The 23205-nt window shown below is 43.0% G+C and overlaps 1 protein-coding gene across 1 annotated transcript in view; it reads right to left on the bottom strand.

Moving 5' to 3' along the window:
- The window catches only part of MGAM (maltase-glucoamylase (alpha-glucosidase)), a 69814-nt gene that overhangs the window by 20230 nt on the left and 26379 nt on the right, over window positions 1-23205 (bottom strand). The window contains exons 20-29 of the mRNA XM_006861259.1: window positions 22644-22768; window positions 19404-19492; window positions 18452-18501; window positions 12182-12337; window positions 11498-11698; window positions 8575-8729; window positions 6333-6501; window positions 5967-6063; window positions 5021-5133; window positions 3639-3764 (exon numbers count right to left, since the gene is read on the bottom strand). Of these exons, the coding sequence (XP_006861321.1) occupies window positions 3639-3764; window positions 5021-5133; window positions 5967-6063; window positions 6333-6501; window positions 8575-8729; window positions 11498-11698; window positions 12182-12337; window positions 18452-18501; window positions 19404-19492; window positions 22644-22768 (1281 nt within the window). The remainder of the gene's footprint in view (window positions 1-3638; window positions 3765-5020; window positions 5134-5966; window positions 6064-6332; window positions 6502-8574; window positions 8730-11497; window positions 11699-12181; window positions 12338-18451; window positions 18502-19403; window positions 19493-22643; window positions 22769-23205) is intronic.

Genomic DNA, 23205 nt, shown 5'->3' with positions numbered 1-23205 from the left:
GAACCGACTCCATGGCACTTAACAACAACCACAGCATCTGGTAAGGTTGTTGTGAGGACAATTGAAAACGCTGAGTGGAAAGAGGTTTTGTTAATTTACAGTGTAAGGAATGATCACTGTTCGGTGTTGTTAAGTGCCATTGGGTCGGTTCTGACTCATAGTGATCCTCTATAGGGTTTCTGAGGAGCAGCTGGTGGGTTTCAACTGCCAACTTTGTGATCAGCAGCCCAGTGTTGATCCGACGACGCCACGCTAGGAGTTGCCGTTACCTCCCCCACATACTAACCCTGGCATCAGGGGGACAGATTCAGACAGAATAACTTCACGTCACCCACCTGCTGCAGATATGACTTGGCCAGTAAAACTAGGGTCATGGATTACTGAATTGTATGTCCGCAGATATGTGTCAGCAGACAGTGATGCGATGACATTATGTGACGGGTGTGTGATGATCCCCCATGATGTAAGAGAATTAAGATAGACAGGCAACACCCTCAATCTAGTCACAGCCCTGATCCAGTGTAAGGGGAGTGGACCTGGGGTGTGGCCTGTAAAGATCAGAGGGACCTACTACCACCAAGGAAGAAGAGCTGGTGTGGGGTCTCTCCTTTAGACTTGAGGTCCCTGCCTGTGAAGCTCCCAGATCCAGGGAAAGTTGATGCGGAGACACAAGGGGATCGCCAGTGAATGCTGAGCCTGCAGATGCTAACGGGAGGTAAGGACCTTTCTCCAGAGCCAGTGCTCTGAAGTTGGACTTCCAGCTTCCTAAACTGTGAGAAAATAAATTTCTGTTCAGTAAAGTCACCCCTTGTGGTATTTCTGCCGTAGCAGCAACAGGGAAGTAAGACAACTACTAAAAATTCAAACAAATGATAGATCTGTAGTTCTTTTGGAATATCCAGCATTGAAGGTTACCAGACACCAACCAGTTAGATGCCTTTGAGGCAATTCCAACTCATGGTACTGCATGTGTTCTCTGTAGGATTTCAAGACTGTGGCCATTCAGAAGCACATCATCAGTCTCTTCTGAGATGCCCTTGGGTTGATTTGCATAAGCTACTGTGTGCTCTACTTTCCACTAATACAACTGTTCATATACAGCGTATGGATGTGTCTTGCAGCTTCCGTTCTCTGATCTTTGAAAACTCAAATAAGGGGTTGCTACCCTGTGTATCCCCTTGGAAGACAGCTCCAGGATGACTGCAGTGAGCAAGCGATGAACTAACTCCAGGGGACACGAAGACACGATGCTGTTGGGTCAGAGAAGTACTAAGACTGAGGTTGTAGCTACACATAAGTGAATTTGATTGAATTTGGGTATTTTTTAATTCAACAAAACTGCCCCCAGGAGATTATTTATTCTTAAGGCTGATGTTTTTAAGCGCCATCTAGTCAGTTCTGGTAGCGTAGTGGTTACGAATCGGGCTGCGAACCTTAAGGTCAGCGGTTCGAAACTACCAGCCGCTCTGCGGGAGAAAGATGAGGCTTTCTACTCCCGTAAGGATTTACACCCTCGGAAACCCTGTACAGGGTCGCTATGGGTCGGAACCGACTCGACGGCACTTAACAACAACAACAGTCAGTTCTGACTCATAGTGATCCTATGCTCAATGGAGCAAAACACGGGTCTGAACCATCCTCAACAACTGTTGTTATGTTTGAATGTATTGCTGCTGCCACTGCGTCAGTGCATCTGACTGGAGGTCTTCCTTTTTTCCACTGACCCTCCACTTTGCCAAGCATGATGTTCTTCTCCTAGGACTTGTCCCTCCCAAAATGCATATGAGAAATGAAATCTCACCATCCTGGTTTCTAAGGAATAGCCTGGCTGTACTGCTTCCAACACAGATCTGTTTGTTCTTCTGGAAGTCCATAGAACATTTCATATTGTTTTTCAACGTCATAATTAAAATGTGTCAATCCTTCTCTTCTCTTCCTTAATCATTGCTCAACTCACATCATATGAGGTAAGTCAAAACACCATGGCTTGAGTCACGAGCAATTAGTGCTCAAACTGATATCTCTGTCCTTTAAGACTTTAAAGAGGTCTTTTGCAGCAAATTTGCCTAATGCTATATATGTCTTTTGATTTCTTGACTGCTGCTTCCATGAGTGTTGATTGTAGATGCAAGAAAAAAATGAAGTCTTTGACAACTTCAATTTTTTCTTCATTCATCATGACGTTATTTATTGATCCCGTCATGACGATCTTTGTTTTCTTCAAATTGAAGTACAATCCACAATGAAGGCTGTAGTCTTTGATCATCGTTAGTAAGCATTTTAAGTCTTCTTGCTTCCAGCAAGCAAGGTTGTATCATCAGCATATCATAGGTTGTTAATGAGTATTCCTCGATTGTAAACCACATTCATCATCATATAATCCAGTTTCTCCAATTATATTCTCAGCATACACATTGAATAAGTATGGTGAAAGGAGAGGCTCCTGGTGTTCACCTTTTTTGATGATAAACCACTCAGTATCCCCTTGTTCTGTTCTAATAACTGTATGTACAGGTTCCCCAGGAGCACAAATAACTGCTGTGAACTACCCATCTTTCTAAATGTTATCCATAGTTTGTCACGGTCCACACAGTCAAAAGTCTTTGCATAGTCAATAAATCACAAGTAAACATTTTTTCTGATATTTTCTGCTTTTAGCCAAGATATATCTGACATCAGCAATGATTCCCTCTTTCCGCACCCTCTTCTGAATTTTTGGCAGTTTCCTGTAGTATTGCAACCATTTTTTAAAATTATCTTTAGCAAAAATTTACTTGCATGTGACGTTAAAGATATTGTTCAATGATTTTCACATTCCTTTGGGTCTCTTTCAATCACTTGACCAGGTAGCTGTCTTCCAAATTTCTTGGCATAGATGAGTGAGTGCCTCCACTGCTGCACCCTAGTCTCTTACTCTGGTACCTCCACTGATACCTGTCTACCATAGGTGACCCTTCTGGTATTTAAAATATGTCAGTGACATAGCTTCCAACATCACAGCAACACAAACTGACAGAGGACAAGTGGTGGGTTCTTATGGTACCAAGCAATAGTTTGACTGTTTTGAAGTCACGTGAAAGAAAAAGAACAAGATAGAAGCAAGAGCCCTAGCGATCCAGAGCCTTCATCTAATTCTCTTTTGGTAAACCGCTGTGACTCTTTGGAGTTCATTTTCTATTCAATGGGGACTATTAGGGTTGCTGAGTCAGTACTGACTTGATGGCACCAAACAATAACAGTAACAATGACCCCCACCTGTGCCACAAGGTCAGGGTGAGACCCAATGTGATTTTGCCTGAGAAAAAAATGTATAACTTTGTCCCAAAACCTATTACCATTGTGTCAATTCTGACTCACAATGACCCTATAGGACAGAATAGACCCGCCCCATTGGGTTTCCTAGGTTGCAATCTTTACAGAAACAGATTGTCAAGCTTTATCCCACAGAGCATCTAGTGAGTTCGAACCCACTCACATTTTGGTTAGCAGCTGAAAACTTAATCATTATGCTACGAGGACTGTTGGGCAATTTGTAGACCCCACAAAGCAAACAAAACCTGCCTAGTGAATCCAGACACAGAGATGACTGAAGAGAGCCAGGAGGTCCCCTGGCCAGCAAAACACAGACCAAAACTTACATAGGGGATCTGGGCAGCCACCATTTCGTCATACAAGCTGGCAATCTCCGAGTCGTTCTGGTATCCATAGCGACACAGCTGAAACCCCAAGGCCCAATAAGGCACCATCACAGGCCTGCCAATCAACTAGAAAATAGACCGAAATATTAGTCCTCAAAAATGAGAAACCAATCTGAGGCTTACACCGAACATAACGATGGTTTTCCAGTGTGCTGAGCGAGGCAATCACAAATCCAAATCCAGACAGAAATTAAGGGGTGCAGAGCCACTGGGAAGCTCAGGACTAGCTTCCTGCTCCACCAGACCTTCCTTTCTAGGCATTCTGGAAAACCTGGGTCCTACTTGATTCTAGAGGCCGCTGATCTTACTGGTCAATAGAAGAGACGCTGGAGACAAAATGTTTGGGTTAGCATGCAGGCTCTTGTCCTTGCTGGCTTGTGTGACCTTGGGCAAAAGTTAGATAAGCTTCCTGTGCCTCATTTTCTTTAACTGTAAATTGCTCATGGTACTATGTGAGGATTTAAGGAGCTACAGTATGGAGCTGCCCTGACTGATGCCAGCATGCAGTAGGTATTTTATAAGTGTCTGCTGCTACATCTGGGGTAATCACCACTGCCACCCCACTATCCCACCTGCACTCCTGCCTCCACCACATCACCATTATCGTCATCATCACCAACATCACCACTAACACCATCACCACTACCCATGACCACCAACACCTCTACCACCTTCATCACCATCTACCCACCCCACTACCATGATCCTCACCCCACCCATACCACCTCCATCCCCACCATCCCCACCTACACATCCACTTCCCCCATCACCAATATTATCATCATCACCAGTATCACCACTACTATCCTCACCACCACCACCACCATCACCAATGGCATTATCATCACCACTACCATCCTCACTACCCATAACCACCTACACCTCTACCACCACCATCACACCACCACCACTAGCAACATCATCATCATCAATGCCATCAGCACCATCAGCATCACCACCACCACTACCACAACACCACCATAAACACCATCACCACCACAACACCACCATTACCAGCATGATTATTATCAGCATCTTCACCATCACCACATCACTACCACCCACCACCACTATAATCACCAACATCATTATCATCACCACCATCACTACTATTTCTGTTACTCTGTAATGCTTAAAGATATTATCAATGTAATGGTTATGGAAACATATTTATTTTCCTTTTTTCTTCATTCTACTATCTCCAAGAAAGACCAATCATTTCAGTTACCATGAGTGAGTCATAAAAATTCATGTGCCTAAGATGATTTGTGGCGCATAGTTGTGATGTGTAAACACTTGATATCAATCGAGTTCTCTCATACCTCAGTGTACTGCTGAGTGACAAGCTCTGGAGTTGGCCCCAAGACCACGTAAAAGTCCAGAACTCCCCCTGTGGTGCGGTATGTCAGGGCTGGCATGGGCTGGAATGTCACATCTAAAATAGAGGAGGATATCAACCAAGCTGGACACATTGTACTGATATACTACACCTGAAAAGTATACTCTCTCTGTCTTCCTATGTCCCTCAGTATAGAGATGAAGAGGTTAAGTGAAAACCTACAGTCTCACTGATTTTGTTCTCCTTTGATCTGTTTTATTATCTTATTATACTGTTGCTCATTCTACTCTCTTTTGTTTTAGGTATTATTAATAATTTATTTTATAAATAGTTTAAGACTCGTAAGAAATTATAAATTCTGTACTGAGAGTTCCCAGGTACACATCACCCAGCTTCCCCTAATGATAATATCTTGTAGAAGCACACAGTGCATTGTCAAAACCACTGAAATTGATATTGATGGAATAGTCCAGACTCAGGTATAGACGTCATTTGAAGTTCATCAGATTTTACATGCATCCATTTTCCCCCTATTCCTGTATTTAAGGATTTCCTATATACCATACAAATGTTCTCCATACTCTATCCAATGGTTAATGCTCTGACCCACAGCTTTCTTCTCTACCTCAAACTATGTGGCGGGATCCCGTGGGCTGGCTTCCAGGGAGGATATTTGAGACTTGTTGGGTATTATTCCTTCTCTAGTGATTTTGTCAAATAAGAATTGAGTTTGTTCTTTCAATTACCTGATGCAGAACTCAACTCCACAAACAGGACAAACAGAGAAAAATGAGAACAAATAAGCGACAACAACAACAAAAAAAACCTTCTCCACCAGATAACGATTTTGACTTCCTAACCTAGATCTCTGAAGTTACCTAAGAAAATTTGGCTCACAAAGATAAGAGGAGCTGCTGTTACCATCTTACCCATGGCATTGCTGTTGAGCAGGAGCACACCGTGGGCACTGCCATTCCTCTCCAGTGCCATGTAGTAGGGGTGCACGCCATAGGAGTTCATCTTGTACTGGGGGAGTCAAGGGGGAGAAGCGGTAGGAAGTTAAAAGACATTGTGTCTGAGGAACTCAACAGAAAGTGACCACAAAGATGGGTTTAGTCCTCTCTGTAACAGAATTAAATCCATGAAAAACAGCAGGACATGGGAATTGGCCCACTTTTCCAAAAGCAGACTGTGGCTATCCACTCATCCATTCTGAGTCTGGGAAAATGCAGCAGAAATGTGTGCAACGTAATGGACAGAGGCAAAGACACAGACCCCAAACATTCTGTCCTTACCCCTGGGGGCTGGTCCCGGGAGAACATGCCCCACGTGTGCCAGTTCATCTGTCTCTGGAAGAATCTGTGCTCAGTTTCCCCAAAGCCATAGAGGTACTGGGAGGGGAGACGAGTGGAGATGCGGATGAACATGTCATTGAAGGTGAAGCCAAGAACCTGAGAGTCCCAGCTGAAACACAAAGGGTAGATTGGAAGAAAAATTAGTTCCAGGATAACTGAACTCTTGACTTGCTCTTCCTTGAACTTACTCTTTTCCAAATATAACAAAATCCATTTGATGAAAACAATCCTAGATACCCTAGCTAAGAGCCCAATCTGAGCCTTCACTTCTCTCTTTCTATCACCATCTTCTAATCTTCTCCAAAATATAACTCTAACCACTTCTTACTGTCTAAACTGCACCACTTCATCCCAGCCCTCACTTCCACCCTTGGCCTTCAGACCTGTTTTCTACAGCATCCGGAGTAAGAGCTATGTAGACTCCTAGTCAATAGGCTGAGAGTTCAAGCTAACCCAGAGATACCTTGGAAGTAAGACCTAGTGATCTGCTTCAGAAGGTCACAGTCTTGGAAGATCTCTTCTGCAAAAACAGCCCAATAGCAGCTCACATCCTATCCCCCTCCCCACCATTGACAGTTTTTCAGGGGCTTCTCAGCCCAACATCTTATGGGGTCTTCAAGACCACTTCTGATCTGGAGCCTGCCTAACACCCACCTGAATCTCCCAACAGCACCTGCTTACTGACAGCATTGTTCCAACCACTTCAGCTTCTTCTCATCCTTAAATGCCAAGTTTGCCTCATAACCTATGCATTCACTACTTCCTGAATTGGCTGAATGCTATCCCTATCTCCACATGGTCCTACTGCTATCATCACCTCCTTGGAGAGAACTTCTCTAACTATGGGATCAGAAGCTGTCAAAAGTCCACTGTCATTGAGTCAATTCTGACCCATAGCAACCCTATAGGACACAGTGCAACTTCTCTACAGGGTTTCTGAGGCTGCGAATCTTTGTAGAATTACACTGACTCATTTTTTTGCCTCAGTTAGAAGCTCAGTGTTTTAATCACCCCAAAGCTCCTTACCAAAAACTGTTGTTGTTGTTGTTAGGTGCCATCAAATTGACCTTATGCACAATAGAACAAAACACTGCCTGGTCCAATACCATCCTCACAATGGTTGTTTGAGCCCATTGTTGTTGCCACTGTGTCAACTCATCTTCTTGAGGGTCTTCATTTTTTTCTCATCCTCCATTATACCAAGCCTGCTGTCCTTCACCAGTGACTGGTCCCCCCGATAACATGTCTAAAGTATTAAAGACAAAGTCTTGCCATCCTAGCCTCCAAGGAGCATTCTGGCTATGCTTCTAAGATAGATTTGTGTGTTCTTCTGGCAGTCCATGGCACTTCCAGTATTCTTTGCTAATACCATAATTCAAATGCATTGATTCTCCTACTGGCTTCCTTATTCATTGTCCAACTTTCATATGCATATGAGGTGATTGAAAATACCATGGCTTGGGTCAGGCACCCCTTAGTCCTCAACTGATACCTTTGCTCTTGAACACTTTGAAGAGATCTTTTTCAGCAGAATTGCCTAATATAATACGTCATTTAATTTCTTGACTGTTGTGTCCCTGAGTGTTGAAGATGAATCCAAACGAAATGAAGTCTCTGACAATTTCCATATTTCTTTGTAGGTCATGATGTTATCCAGCTGTGAGGATTTTTGTTTTCTTTACATTGCGGTGCAATCCACACTGAAGTCTGTGGTCTTTGATCATCACAGTAAGCATTTAAATCCTCTTTGCTTCCAGCAAGCAAGGTCTTATCGTCTGTGTCAAAAACCATAGCTTCTCCCAAGCTCCCCATTACCCTGCTTTTTATCTTTCATAGAATTCATAACATCGCTACCTCATTATTTATATTTTAACTTTTTTTTTTCTATTAACTATCACATCTTGCCATGAGGAGACTTCATCTATCTATAACTATAGCACGTAGAGCAGCACCTTGTATAGAATTCCTCCAGAAGCATTTGTTCAGTGAAGATGCAAGTTATTATATTCCCAGGGCACCAAATATTTCCCAAAAGTACATCTCCAAAGGAAATAAAGCATTCATGGATCTGGACATGGCTGGAGGAGGAAAGTGATTTGAGCCAGGGCACTTCCCAGGACAATAGGCCTACTGGTAAATGTGTGGGGTACCTGAAACCCTTAACAAGACAGGAGCCACTTACATGATGTTGCCTGTGCTCTTCCGGCGAATTTGAATCCCGAAGGGGTTCTCCTTAATCATGACTTCATAGAGTCGACCCCCAGAGGTACTGGACGGTGTCCCGGGTTTGTTAAGGGGCACTGGGACTTCATATCGTTTGTTATTGGGATCATAGATCTAGGAACAGAGGAGAGAGATTTTACGCAGGGACAATTCTCTTAAAACCAAACCTTAACAGAATCATGATACATTTGACCTTATTGCCATTAACCAATAAGCACCGTATGTTCCAGTTGGCATTCAACATCATGTGTTCAGTTGCTAATCCTTGGTGACATGGTGGGGAACAGGTGGCATTGTGTCTTGCAAGTAGATAGGGAAGCACAATTGGATACTAGTGTACCTTGCTTATTTGGTCACCTTGCCCTGTAACTTTGACAGAGTCTGAATGCTGTAATATGTTGTCTTCAAACTCATGATACCTATGACAAAATTAACATGTCAAAGAGTAATGTCAGAGTTCTCATTTCTGCCTGAATCTGCCTCATCTTCATTGTAAGACCTCTATTAAAGTAATTTGACATTGTTCCTTAGCTTGGAAAATCTACCTGGAATCACTGTGGTATTTCTGAATATGTTTTATTACTTTATATATGAGTGTATGAATGTACATAAATGCCTAGAAACTTTTATGAATTAAGAGAACATTCCTCAAAAAATATCAACTCTATCTGATTATAACAATCATGGTGGTTATATGCCATGGAGTCGGTTCCGACTCATAACGACCCTGTACAGGGTTTCCGAGGCTGCAAATCTTTACAGGGGCAGAAAGCCTTATCTTTCTCCTACAGAACAGCTGGTAGTTTCACACTGCTGACCTTAAGGTTAGCAGTCTGATTCGTAACCACTACACTACCAGAGCTTCAAGTTCTTAAAAATGGGATCTCTTTTCCTTTACTGAATCCTTACTACAGTGAGATCTGTGGGCCCCAGAACACCATGGGACTACCTGGCTTTTCCATGCCTCTGAGATTTTCCACCTTTGACAGGAAGAAGTCTGGCCACTTTTCTATCTTTCCTTTCAATGGAAATATTTGAGTTGTTCGTCTCTGACATGTTTCTGGATTTTGAAAATTTTAGTGTATTTTAGTTTTCCTTCTCTGGCACTGGACTGTTAACTATGAAATTGGTGAATCATGCCCACTAGGTGCTAGGAGCTCTGGTAGCATAGTGGTTACAAATCTGGCTGCTATGTCTCACGGTCAGCAGTTCAAAACTACCAGCTGTTCCACAGGAGAAAGATGAGGCTTTCTGCTCCCATAAAGATTTACAGCCTCCAAAACCCTGTGCAGGGTCACTATGAGTCAGAACCGGCTCCATCGCACATCACCACCACCCACCAGTCACTCCGTGGGAGTAAGATGAGACAATCTGCTCCCATAAAGATTTACAGTCTTGAAGTCTTGAAACCTCTATGGAGCTCTGTCCTGTAGGGTCTCTGGAAGTCAGAACTGTCTCAATGTCAGGATCTTCTCTGGCAGGTTTCTGTCTTACACAGGTTCTGACTTTTGCAAGTCTTACCACATCTGAATTTCCCTTCTCCAACAAGTTTCTGTCTTACACAGTTCTGGCTTTCGCTGTGTGTACCTGATTCCATACCAGATACCAGGATGATGAAGCTCTTACTCTAATGGATAGTGAGAGAGTGAGAAAGCCAGGATGCTTGAGTGATATGTGATAATGGAAAACATCTGGAAGGATCGTGAACTCCACAGTGTTTCTGGGAGTCTGATGCAGTTTCATGGAGCAGATATAGGCTGAATCCTGAAAGCCTTGCAACTATTCACCAAGCATAGAAGCAAGGTAAACGTACAGCAGATATAGAAATAGCAAACACCATGGTGCAGAGAGTGGATGCGGGCTCAGAAAGGCAGATAGTTTAAAGAGAGTTACTGTGTGGAAGGTGGAGGACAAGGAGGCAGCTGTCAAATGTTGAAGCTGGGAACCCAAGCAAGTTGGGTTCAACCCAACTAAGTGCAGAGCAGAGACATCAGCTTGAAGACTAAAGTGCACCTGACCCAAGCCATGGTATTTTCAATAACCTCTTATGCATGTGAAAGCTGGACAGTAAATAAGGAAGATTATAGAAGAATTGATGCTTTTGAGTTATAGTGTTGGAGGAGAATATTGAAAGTACCATGGGATGGGCTGTCAAAAGAACCAGTAGATCTGTGCTGGAAGAAGTGCAGCCAGAGTGCTCCTTGGAGACCAAGATGGCCAAACTTCGTCTCATACTTCAGACATATTGTCAGGAGGGACCAGTCACTGGAGAAGGATATCATGTTTGGTAAGGTGGAGGGTCAGAGAGACAGAGAAAGGCCCCCAGTGAGATGAATTGGCAAAGTGGCAACATCAATGGGCTTAAGCTTGGCAACAATTGTGAGGTTTGCCCAGGATTGGGCAGTGTTTCATTCTATTGTGCATAGGGTCACTATGAGTCAGTACCAACTCAATGACACCTAACAATAAGTGCCTTCCATATGCCAGCACTCTGGTGAGAATGGAGATAAAGGAGCATCCTGTAGAAGAAGAGGTAAAAGAACACATAGTCCAGATGAAATCAGCCTATGAAGAACCTCTTAGACAATACCACACTGCTATGACCTGAGCTCTCATGGAGCAGTTACTAAACACTCAGTGGCTAACCAAAAGTTCCATAGTTTGAACCTACCAGCTGCTCCGAGGGAGAAAGACCTGGCACTCAAATTCTGTAAAGATGACAGCCTTGAAAATTATGGGGCAGTTGTATCCTGTCCTATAGGGTCACCAGGAGTCAAAATCAACTTGATGACACATAACACCAGCAAAAGCCTTGACTCTTAACAAAATCCAGTGGAGCCAGAAGTGACCTAGTCAATACTTGATAAATCCACTGTACTTACCTTAAACTGCAGCATGTCATTCTTGTGGTAGGTGACAGCCAGGCGGAGGGAGGCCACGGGGGTTGAAGGGAAAGCGTTGGCATGAGGAAAATCCTTCAAGGAGATGTCAGCAGTGGCCCCGTCTGCACTGTACTGAATATTACTAACAGAATACAGATCGTTGCTAATATAGCAAAAAGGCACTCCGGTAGTAGCGGATTCCTGAAACAGATGGCCAGAGAAACATGAGAAGGGGATGAGGAAAGGGGGTTTACAGGTAGGAAAGTCAACCCACCCTCATTCACTTACATGCCATCTGGTGGTGACAGAACTCAAACCCAACCCAACCCCATGTCTTCTGAGTCCATTCTGATTCAAAACCACATGATAGGACAGAGCAGAACTGACCGGTAGGCTGTTCAAAACCACGAAGCTTTGAGACCTGTGAGACCCAGAACACAATGGGACTCCCTGCCCCATCTTTCTCTTGGTTTCCTGGAAAATCATTTGCAAAACCACCAGTCTTATCTCCACTTCAGGCTCAGGTCCAGCAGTTACTCAGCTTCCTGTACTATGCTCATAGACATTCACATGGAATGGAGAGGACTCGGAGGCCCACTGACACTGCATGGGGAGTCCCTGCCCCTCATCCAGCTCTGATTTCCACTCTCACTTCTTTGGGAAAACACACCTTCTCTAACTTACCTCCCAGACACAGCCACGGGCCATGCAGTTCTCTGGAGAAGCACCTTGTTCATCGGGGTAGCAGTCGATTTTGTCTGCATCACTTATGATGTTCAGGTCCCACTCCACCGTGTACTCCTGTCCCAGGACAAGGTCAAGCTCTGTGATAACGGCAACCTGTAGGAATGGGAGTGACAAGGACATTCAGCCTCAAGTCAAAGCCTTGTGAGATCTGCAGCTTTGATAGAACTGGAAATAGAGTGAACCTGACTCTCATCAATCCAAGAAGAGAACCCAAAAGGGAACCAGCCAGGATACGTCAAAAAGTATTAGTGCAACATCCTAAAACCTTTATTAAACAAAAATATCAAAATGTGAGACTACTGTTTCTTGACATACCCTTCATCTAGGTCTATACACATTTCAAGATGCTGTCTCCGTCTCTCTAACCCTTCCTCTAAGAATTTTGCAGTCTTTGATTTATGACAAGGAGAATGGCAATTTGGGGATCCTTGAGGTACTCAAATTGTGTTCCTTTTCAATGCACATTGAGTCTGGGGAGCAAAAAGAAATCTGACAGAACAGGATCAGGGCTATAGGGTGGACGGGGTAAGGTTTCCCAGTGAAATTCTTGCAGGGCATCCTCTGCGCACCTCCAAGAATGAACAGGTGCTTCTCATGATGGAAAAAAATTCTTGAGCACAACTTTCCTAGCTTTTTTCTCACCAACACAGTTTTAATTTTCCTTTGGAAATTTGGAAGTTTATTTCCTTGGAATCCCCAAACACAATCAGCATAACCCTCTGAGCTGAACTCTCTGCCTCACAGATCCCCTTGGAAACTACTGCTTTGACTGGAATGTATGTTTGAAGGCACCCTGAAGAGATTAAGACCAGTGTACTACTGAGAGAAACTGTCTGCAGCTGGTCAGTAGTCACAGAGATCTCCCCAAGAAAACTGCGATATGTACCCTTTGACAATTAGACCAAATGGGACCTTCTCATTCTGGCACTTAACAGTGAAAACTAATTACTACTGAGTGGATAGAACTGCTCCATGGGGTTTTCAGTGTCTGATTTTTGGCAATAGATATTCTAAGGTGACTCAGGGTAGACTGGAGCTTCTAACCTTTCAGTTAGCATCCAAGTATGTTAACTACACCAACCAGGGACTCTTCTGGCACCTAAAGCCCTCCAAAATCTGACCATAGCGTTGTTGTTGTTGCTAGGTGTTACCGAGTTGGTACCTACTCATTGCGACCCTATGTACAACAGAAAGAAATACTGCCCTGTCCTGCACCAACCTCATAATTATTGTTACATTTGAGCCCGTCACTGCTGCCACTGTGCCAATCCATCTCATTGAGAGTATTCCTCTTTTTCTCTGACCCTCCGCCTTACCAAACATGATATCCTTCTCCAGGGACTGATCCCTCCTGACACTATGTCCAAAGTATGAGAGATGAAGTACAGTCATCTTGACTTCCAGGGAGCATTCTGGTTGTCCTTCTTTCGACACAGGGTTTTTTGATCTTCTGGCAGTCTAGGGTACTTTTAATAGTCTTCTTCAACACCATAATTCAAACACATCAATTCTTCTACTGTCTTCCTCACTCACTGTCCAACTTTCACACGTGTATGAAATTATTGAAATACCATGACTTGGGTCAGGTGCACCATAGTCCTCAAACTGACATCTTGGCTATTCAACACTTTAAAGAGGTCTTGCACGGACCATTTGCCTAATGCAATACATCATTTGATTTCTTGACTGCTGATTCCATGAGTGTTAATGGTTGATCTGAGCAAACTGAAGTCTTTGTCAACTTCAATCTTTTCTCCATTTATCATTATGTATTTATTGGTCCAGTAGTGAGTATTTTTGTTTTCTTTACATTGAGGTACAACCCTTATTGAAAGCTATGGTCTTTCCTCTTCATCAGTAAGCATTTTAAGTCCTCTAGGCTTTCAGCAAGCAAGGTTGTATCATCTGCATATTGCAGGTCTTCCTCTAACCTTGATGCTGCATTTTTCATGTAATCCAGCTTCTTGGATTATTTGCTCATCATACATATTGAATAAGTATGGTGAAAGACTACAATCCTGGTGCACACCTTTGCCAATTTTAGACTATTCAGTAGTCACTTGTTTGGATAACTGCCTGTTGGTCTATGTACAGTTCCTTCATGAGTACAATTAAGTGTTCTGGAATATTCATTCTCCACAGTGCTGTCCATAGTTTGTCATGATCCACACAATCGAAAACCTTTACATAGTGAAAAAAGCACAGGTAAATATGTTCCTGGTATTCTCGGGTTTCAACCAAGATCCATCTGACTTCAGCAGTGATATCCCTCGTTCCATGACCTCTTATGAATCCAGCTTGAAACCCTGGAAGTTCTCTGTCAATGTACACTTGCAGTTATTTTAAAATTATATTTAGCAAAATTTTGCTTTGTAAATTTTAACTAAAATGTTATCTGTCCAAAATTACCTCCTTCTAAAAGTGAATGCAACCCATTCAGCTATACCAGAGTCACGGGCTTAAACAAAGCCCTTCTAAGACAGTACTTGGGTTGGCTTATTCTGAAGTGTGATACATTGTTAGTTGCCTGTCCTATAAACCCTTTTCATCCACTATTTAGTTTAAGATACCAAAGTTCCCAATAAAGGACTCCATTGTTAACACAGTTGTGGTTATCAATAAGTACAAGTCCCCTGGGGCCTACTGGCCATGTGTTTCGCATGGACTTCATCTTTACCTCTTCCCCTGCTTCCTGTGCCACAGAGCAATGACAACTGGCCACCTGCTAAACATCTTACCACATATATTAAAAATCCAGTATGTTTAAGCCACCATTTTCCCAGACTTTGATCACTTGCAGCAGAATGCAATCTTACCCAATGCACCATTTTTCTTTCTTTCTCTCTTTCTTTCTTTAAATTGCTATTTTGGATGAAAATTTACAGTGAAAATTTGTTTTCCATTCAACAATCCATGTACATTTTGTTTAGTGACATGGATTGCAATGGTCATAATATAACAGCATTCTTCCCACATTTTCCCTTGTGTTTATCATTTCATTCCTTGCTGGCTCCATCCATCGGCAAATGCTGCCCCTTTAATCTCCTATGACTCATGTAATGAGTGTGTACCTCCCTGGTGTTACTGTTCACCTTATAGGCCAATCATTTGCCTGAAATTCGAACTATAGAGGTGAGTTCAGTTCCAGGTTTGAAGGATGTCTAAGGGTCGTAGTCTCGAAGGTTCAACTAGTCTTTATCACATCATGAAACCTGATATTCTTGATGATGATGAGTTTTTTCCACATTTTCCTTCCTTTCAGAGTGGTCAACAGTGGTATCTTGGCACTATCGAGTTTTTCTGGCCTCCGGTTGTGGAGAATGGGATTCCCTTGTTCCATTAGTCCTTTGGACTTTGTTTCCTTGCATCTTTGATTTTATTCACTCTTCTTTCCTCAGGATGGGGAGAGACCAATAGTTGCATTAGAACTGTCCCAGAGGATCCCTTTGGAAACCACTGTTTTGATTGGACTGTATTTTTTAAGGTACCCTGAAGAGACTAAGACAAGCATATTATACCAAGCCCAAAATGTCAAATGTGATCAATATGTCACTATAAGAGAATACTAAATTCACTTATTTTCCCCAAATTTGGAAGGTCTCTCACAAGCCATGCTGATATAGTAACTCCTACTCTCAGGTTACTTGGGGAACCAATAGTAAGGAATATTTGGGGAAAGGATTCTTTGAAATGCTAAAGTATCAAAGGAACTTACTATATCCTGTTCTATAGTGTCAGCCTCATTACAATTGAAGAAAAACTATTGTATTAATATTAATATCACCTAATTAAATAAGTAAAGAGTTCTTGTGACACAGTGGTTAACTGCCCGGCTACTGACCAACAGAATGATCAGTGGTTTGAACCCACCAGCCACCCCACAGGAGAAAGATGTAGCAATCAACTAACGTAAATATGACAACCTAGGAAACCCTCTGGGCAGTTCTGCTCTGTTCTGTAGGGTTGCTATGCATTGAGATTGACTCTGTCTGCAGTAATGGGGTTTGATCAAATAAGTAGCCATCAGCTAGGATTATGCAATCCTTTGGTTGAAAATGTTTCTTTAAAAAAAGTATCTGTTGACATGAGCATCCATTTATCTCAATAGAGTAGGAAAAAGCTGCATTTCAGATTCTTAATTAACTGAAATCCCACCTCTCTTCTTACCTTTCCACATCAGTCAGCAGCTTTTGATCCCTCTTTTCCTATAATCCTGCTCCCCACACTTCTAACTGAACTCTTCCTCTGTCCCATCGAGTCCATTTCTTTCTCTTTTTTTATTTAATGTTTTATTGTGAATTATGTGATAGTTTACATGGGAGAACATTAGTTTACATTCATCCTATTGTATATTGTTTCATTACCATGGTTACAATCCCCTCCATGCATCATCAACCAACCAAAGGGTATACACTACAAGCCTGCCCCCTGGTTGTCAGCACACAGCCCCTCTCCCTCTCTGTCACTAAAATCCCCAGCCACTCCATCTCTCCATATCATCATTTCTGCCTCCTTCTCTGGCATCACTTTTTCTCTGGGTAGAGTCCCACTCTCCACTCTTCTCCCTTGATGGTTCCAGGGACTTCCGCTCCTAGACTGCAAAGTAAGTCACTCCCCTCCTTTTGCTACAAAATGTCTAGCATTGCATTTCCAACCCTCACAATCAGTCCTGATAACAATTATTCACTATTGTATCACAAGAGACCTAACCTCATCTTTCATCAGCCCCGCCCAGACAGATTGGATACTACTCAGTGGAGGTTCTACCTTCCTCTGAACTCTCTGGATCTAGGCTCCCTCTTGAAAACTTGTAAGCCAGTCATTTCTTGCCTTTGTAGCCCCACCCCACCCCCATTTTGGGTAGTCAATGTCCAAGTTGCTCATCCCTGTCTACACTGTGTATTGAGGGGGTGGGAATGATGATTCCCCACTGTAAAGATTTGTTCCCGATTTTGGGCTGCTGCCTCCATAGGTGTAGGTCAAGTTCATCAAGTTGTATCAAATTACTCTTTTTTTCCTCTTCTTTCTTCTTCTAGTTGAGCTCTGATCAGCCAGTCATTGAAGCCAGGTCAAGTGGGTATTATCTGCAAGTGTGGGTGTTCTTGTGCATGTGCCTCTCCTCTTATCAGCTGGATGCTTCACTCTCCACTCTAGTCCTCTGTGGCTATGTCACTGACTCTAGGCCCAAGAGTCCCCAGATCTTGCCACACTGCTGGCCAACACGTCACCCTCTGGGTTCACAGAGTCTATTGAACGTTGTAGGGCTTAGCTATCAGCTTCATTGCTGTTTTTCCCTCACTTCCCCTTATCGGTGATGAACGTGGCCATCAATCAGAGTGTGTATTCCCACTGAGTCTTAGTCTTGGAAGGAGGTTTGCCCTGAGGGATCTGACCACTTGCCTCTTATTTTTCTTTCCTGTCCCTCAGACCTCCCCACCACATGCCTCAGGGTGTGTGCTGGTCCTTCCAGAGCCCATACAACTAGTAAGAAGGGACCCAGAATTCTTGCTAAGACAGCTCAATAAAATGAGATCTTACCTTGAGTTGGTGATCATATGTGACTTTAGGAGAAATCTGACTTGGGGCACCATTTTGTGTCACTCTAATGTTGATAGGTTGCTTGGTCCCAAGGATTTTAATCTCCTTAAATGCTAAGTTATTGGGGTCTTTGTAGGTTGATTTCAAAACTTTCACATCTAACCGGTTCTGCAAAACAATAAACAGAAGTGCTGCCTGTCCTATGCAGATTCTCAAGCCATTCCAACATCCAACACAGACCAGATATCCAACAACTGGTTCTCAAGTTGCACAGATGAGAATATTCATACAAACCAGCTACTCCAATGTTTCCCAATGCTTCTTAACTGTCTCTGCTAAAACATTCCTTGTGCTCAAGGAATACAAATATATTTATAATCCCCCTCAAATGTTTTAAAATCAAGGGCACACATATACATACAGAAAGATATTTTCTAAGCTGCATTCAGAAAGGCTGACTGATTTATACTTCTCATTATCTTTTTTTGCCAAATGGATGACTAAAATGTTGAGTTCAGTCATCAATTGAAACTGTAAATTGAAACGTGTTCACCTGTATCTAGAAATGCATATGAAATCATAAATATAATAGCACACACACACACAACCCCTTTGAGCTAATGATCAGGTTAAAGCCCACACAGAAGGGTCATAAAATATGGTACTCACTTGAGAGACAGAAAACTCACAGAAGATATACATATTATTGGCCACCGTATCTGAAGACGAGAGGAAGACCAGTCATGTTCTGTTTGACACAGAGTGACATATTAACTACCCCTCCCCAAGGCTACATACATTTTGAGGATGACAAGATTATGGCCAGAGTCTCTAAGACCAAGCCACTGTTTTCCCCTCCCCATTCTTCAGTAGAGTCCTTTCTGAGTGTTTCTAAGACATATACCTCAAGCATATCTACAAGAGGGCTTCAAGAAGTTCATGGAAAAATTAAATTAAAACATGGAAATTTCCACAAACTTTTGGAAGCTCCCTCATATTTCCTAAGCTTAAACCACAAAATGTGTTAATATATTGGGTGCAGGAAAATGTACTAGAAAGCATGGCTAGATAAATTCTGTTTGGTAATGAAGAGAGTCAGTGAAAATGAGGAAAGACTTCCAGGAGATCGACTGACACAGATGAATTTAAACACAGAAGCGATTATAAAGTTGGTGCAGACTGGGCCAAGTTTCATTCTGTTGTGCATAAGTTCACCATGAGTCAGAGCTGACTCAACAGACAACTAACAACAGTGACAACAGATGAATAGTCACAGCAAAGTACATTCCCATTGCCTCATTGGCACAAGCAGACCTTTCAAACCACCAGTGTTTGCTCATAAGTATATTTAGAAAAATGCATACACTGATTTACAGGTACTGTCATGCAAACATTTCTTTTAGGTGCTGGTTGGCAATAAAATGACAGCCTATTTATATTGCTGGTGGATGGTAGAATTCTAAGAGTTAGAGATGAGTTTTTCCTCCATCTGTGGTTCCCCTGTTGTTACACTAAGCAGAGCAACCAGAAACTAAATCAGAGTTGAACAACAGGAGGTCTGAAGGGCCATGGACCAAAGAAGAAGGTTCATCAACAGCAGCATCATGAGAGTAGAGCTCACCTTTGGTTTCTCCATCATCCCAGAAAAGTTCCCCTTTGGCTTCTTTGTTCTCATCTAAGGCAATGATAAGGCCCAGAGGGTTTCGTCGACTGTAGGGAGCAAGATTTACATAAGATGTAAGACCTAAAGATCCAGGAATGTTACCACATGAACTGAAACAGTTTCCATCAAAATTCAAATGAGAAAAGTTAAAGTTACTAGTGGCAGATGACTCTGGTTTTCTGAAAGCATAAAAGCCAAAGGAGAATATTGTAAGTACCATGGGCTGCCAAAAGAACCAACAGATCTGTGTTGGAAGAAGTGCAGCCAGAGTGCTCCTTGGAGGCCAGGATGGCCAAACTTTGTCTCTCATGCTTCAGACATATTGTCAGGAGGGACCAGTTGCTGGAGAAGGATATCATGTTTGGTAAGGTGGAGGGTCAGAGAAAAAGAGGAAGACCCCCCCCAGTGAGATGGATTGGCAAAGTGGCAGCATCAATGGGCTCAAGTGTGGCAGCAATAGTGAGGTTGGCCCAGGACCGGGCAGAGTTTCATTCTGTTGTGCATATGGTCTCTATAAGTTGGTAATGACTCAATGGCACCTAACAACAACAACAAAGGCCAAATCGATGGAAGCAACTTTCTCTAATATCAGTAATGTCACAGGAGATAGAAATCCTGAAACATGTACAATAACCACCCCCAAAAAAATTTTTTTTATTTAAGAGGCAAGAATCTTAGCATCAGAACCACTGTTATAACTTCAGCCAGATTTGCTGATGCCACTGTTACTGAAACTATTGTTGTTGTTATGTGCCGTGGAGTCAGTTCTGACTCATAGCAACCCTGTACAGGGTTTCTGAGGCTGTAAATCTTTACAGGAGCAGAAAGCCTCATCTTTCTCCTGCAAAATGGCTGGTAGTTTCAAACTGCTGACCTTGTGGTTTGCAGCCCGATTTGTAACCACTACGCTACCAGAGCTCCTTCCTGGGACTATAGAGTATTAGAAATGAGAGACGTGATAGACAACAGCTGGTGGTGCTTGATCATTTTAGAGAAGCTGATGGTGGAAGAAGTGGGATGAGGGAAAGGCAAAATTTTTTTGTTGTTGCCTGGGGTCCATTTTCACACAGAAAACAAAAAGACAATACAATGAGGACCAACTCTATAATGGCAAATTTCCTTATTAGATTAATTCTTTGTTTTGAGAAAAAATGAAAACCTTCTACTTACCTGTTTTGTAATTTAGGAAACATACAGTAGTAGTCAGAGAGATGGAGAGTCAGATGGGCATAGTGAAAGGTAGGGTGGAGGTGGAAGGAGAAGGTGTAATGTCATTTGTGATCTCCCCCCATGTCACTACTCTTCTGAGTCAACTCCCAATGCCCCATCCTGACATCGTTCCCTTGTTGGTCCTTCCCCTGTGTTTCTTGTTTCTATACCTCAATCTGTCTGAACTTTGACCTTGGGTAAATGCTGCCCTTTTGATCGCAAATGTTTCTATGGTGTGTGGGCCTTGCTCGTGCTGCTGTCTCCCTATACCTTATCTATTGCTTGGTTGAAATTGAGCCAATGGGGTGAGTTTACTTACAGACCATAAGGGTGACCAAGGGCCCTCATCTTGGGTTTTACTAGTCTCTTTACTACCATGCCCTCTGTCTATTGTATGCTTTCATGGTCAGCCTTCTACTGTGCCCAGCAAGACAGGTTCATCTACCAACAAAAATCATAGCTTTCACTTAACACGCATGTCACTGAAGCTACATGAATCTCTGAAACCATTGGTCCTGAGGTACTCTTTTAACCTTAATATTTAAGCCAAAAAATAACTACTGAAGACTTCTTTGAAGCAAATAATAATTTCACTTAATTAATAAGGTATGTCTGCCTTGAGCTAGGTGTTCTTTTAAAGGATTATCTATATGAGATCAAACTGACAACAGTAACTTTGAAGGTTAGATGAGAAACTTTGGAGGCAGTGAGCTTGAACTAATGGTGGTAATTTGGAAAAGGATTGCAAGAATGGTTGCAGAACTTGAAGAGTGTAATCAACGTCACTGAATTGAAAGTAAAAATCGTTTAAATGGTGTATCTTTGCTGCATGTATTTTCACCAAGACAATACATAAATAAAAACAGTGAAACAAAAGGGGGAAGCAAAAGAAATGCACCAGGCCAAGAATGTTGGGAATGCAGGTGATAGGCCAGGTGCCCACATGTAATAAAGTGGATAAATACGTTTGGATAACAGCAAAGTAGCGCAGCTGGTCTATCCATGAGTACGAAGGTGTGGCAGGAGATAAAGCTGAGAGGGTAACTGGGAACCAGATTGTGGCTGTCCTCATACACCCTATTAATCTAAGACTTTGGACTTTGAGCAAGGGAGTCATGAGTTGAGATATTCATCTTTAAAAGATCATTTTGGTGTCCATGTGCAGAGCAATCTGACACAGAACAATTTCAGGAAAAGAACCCAGCAACTGGCATTGGATTCAGGTCTGTCTCCCACCAGCATCATAAATCTACAGCTTGAAAATGACAGGTCACCAAGAAGGGTCTAAAGAAAGGACTTGTTCCCAGCCTCCAAAGTACACCCAGTGTTAAAAAAAGGAAAGAAAGAAATGAAAATTTTGAGAGACCCATAGTATAAACATGCAGCTCTTCAGTCAAATTTACAGATGGAAATTGGGGTCTACTTTTCTAGAATCAAAGGAACACGAACGAGAAATCTGTGGCATGGGGAGATTTGAACCCTGCTGAAGGGAGAGAATGAGAGTCCAGTGGGAGTGAAAGCGTTGGCTGCCCATGGCAGGGTTGAGAGTGGACCCTGCAGCCCAGAAATGGGAATGAGTGAATCTTGAGTACAGAGAATGGACAGCCAGTCAGAGCAAGAAGGGTGCCCAGTTGTCTTGGTTTGAGGGACAGAGGACACAGAATTCTGAGCAGCAACCCAAGACGAACTCGGGCAAAACAGGACGGCTGACCACCCTGGCAGGCAGCGCGGTTTGAGGAGAAACTCAGGGGTTTAAGAAAGGGAAGTGACTATGGCCTTTGTAAATACACTTGGACAAAACTTTACGTCAACAACTTCCTCAAATGGTGCTGTGGGAACCTGGTGAGGGCAGGTGGATATCACTCCCTCACACGAGCACTCACATCAGTGCCCTCCCTTCCTCCTCTCATGTCTTGCTGGCTTCAGTGTCATCAGCAGAGAGGGGCAGGATGACCCATCCATCAAAAGGAGCCAGCAGGTTCAGGGTACCTGGCATCGGTGGTGGTGTTGGGCTGCTGGGTGGGGAAAACGTAGCCTCCTCGGAGGTGGAGTCCGATTTTGTCTCCCGGAAATTCCATTGAAACTTGTTCCTTCCTCCAGCTTACTGAGGCCCCCTGCATATGCAGATAAAGCAAAGACATTGGTGTGCTCAGCACACTGTCCCCACGAGGGCCCACAGCCGTGATATCCACAGCTGTCCCCCTTCTAATCAGCTGGGTGGGCAACCAGACACCACAAGGCAGAAAGCAAGAGCACTCCAGGCTTGACTCAGTTGTGCGTTTATAGAGCCTGGCTGCTACTGAGACTGACAGGGGCAGACAAGCTGGTCCTGATCAAATCACATGCCTGCAGGTGCCTCTGAGACTCACTCATGAGGACCTGAGTTTGCATCTGATGGCCAAATAAGGTACAGGCAGACCTGGGAGATATTGTGGGGCTGTTCCTGACCTCAGTAAGTTGAGTGGCACACCCAAATTTTGGTGTCCCAATGCATATAAAAGTTAGGAGTAGTTTATGAAAAATGCAACAATAGCATGTGTCTATGAAATAT

The sequence above is a fragment of the Chrysochloris asiatica genome, unplaced genomic scaffold (genome assembly GCF_000296735.1).
Source record: "Chrysochloris asiatica unplaced genomic scaffold, ChrAsi1.0 scaffold00041, whole genome shotgun sequence".
In the NCBI taxonomy this organism is placed as follows: Eukaryota; Metazoa; Chordata; class Mammalia; order Afrosoricida; family Chrysochloridae; genus Chrysochloris; species Chrysochloris asiatica.
This window is presented reverse-complemented; position numbering and strand designations above follow the sequence as displayed.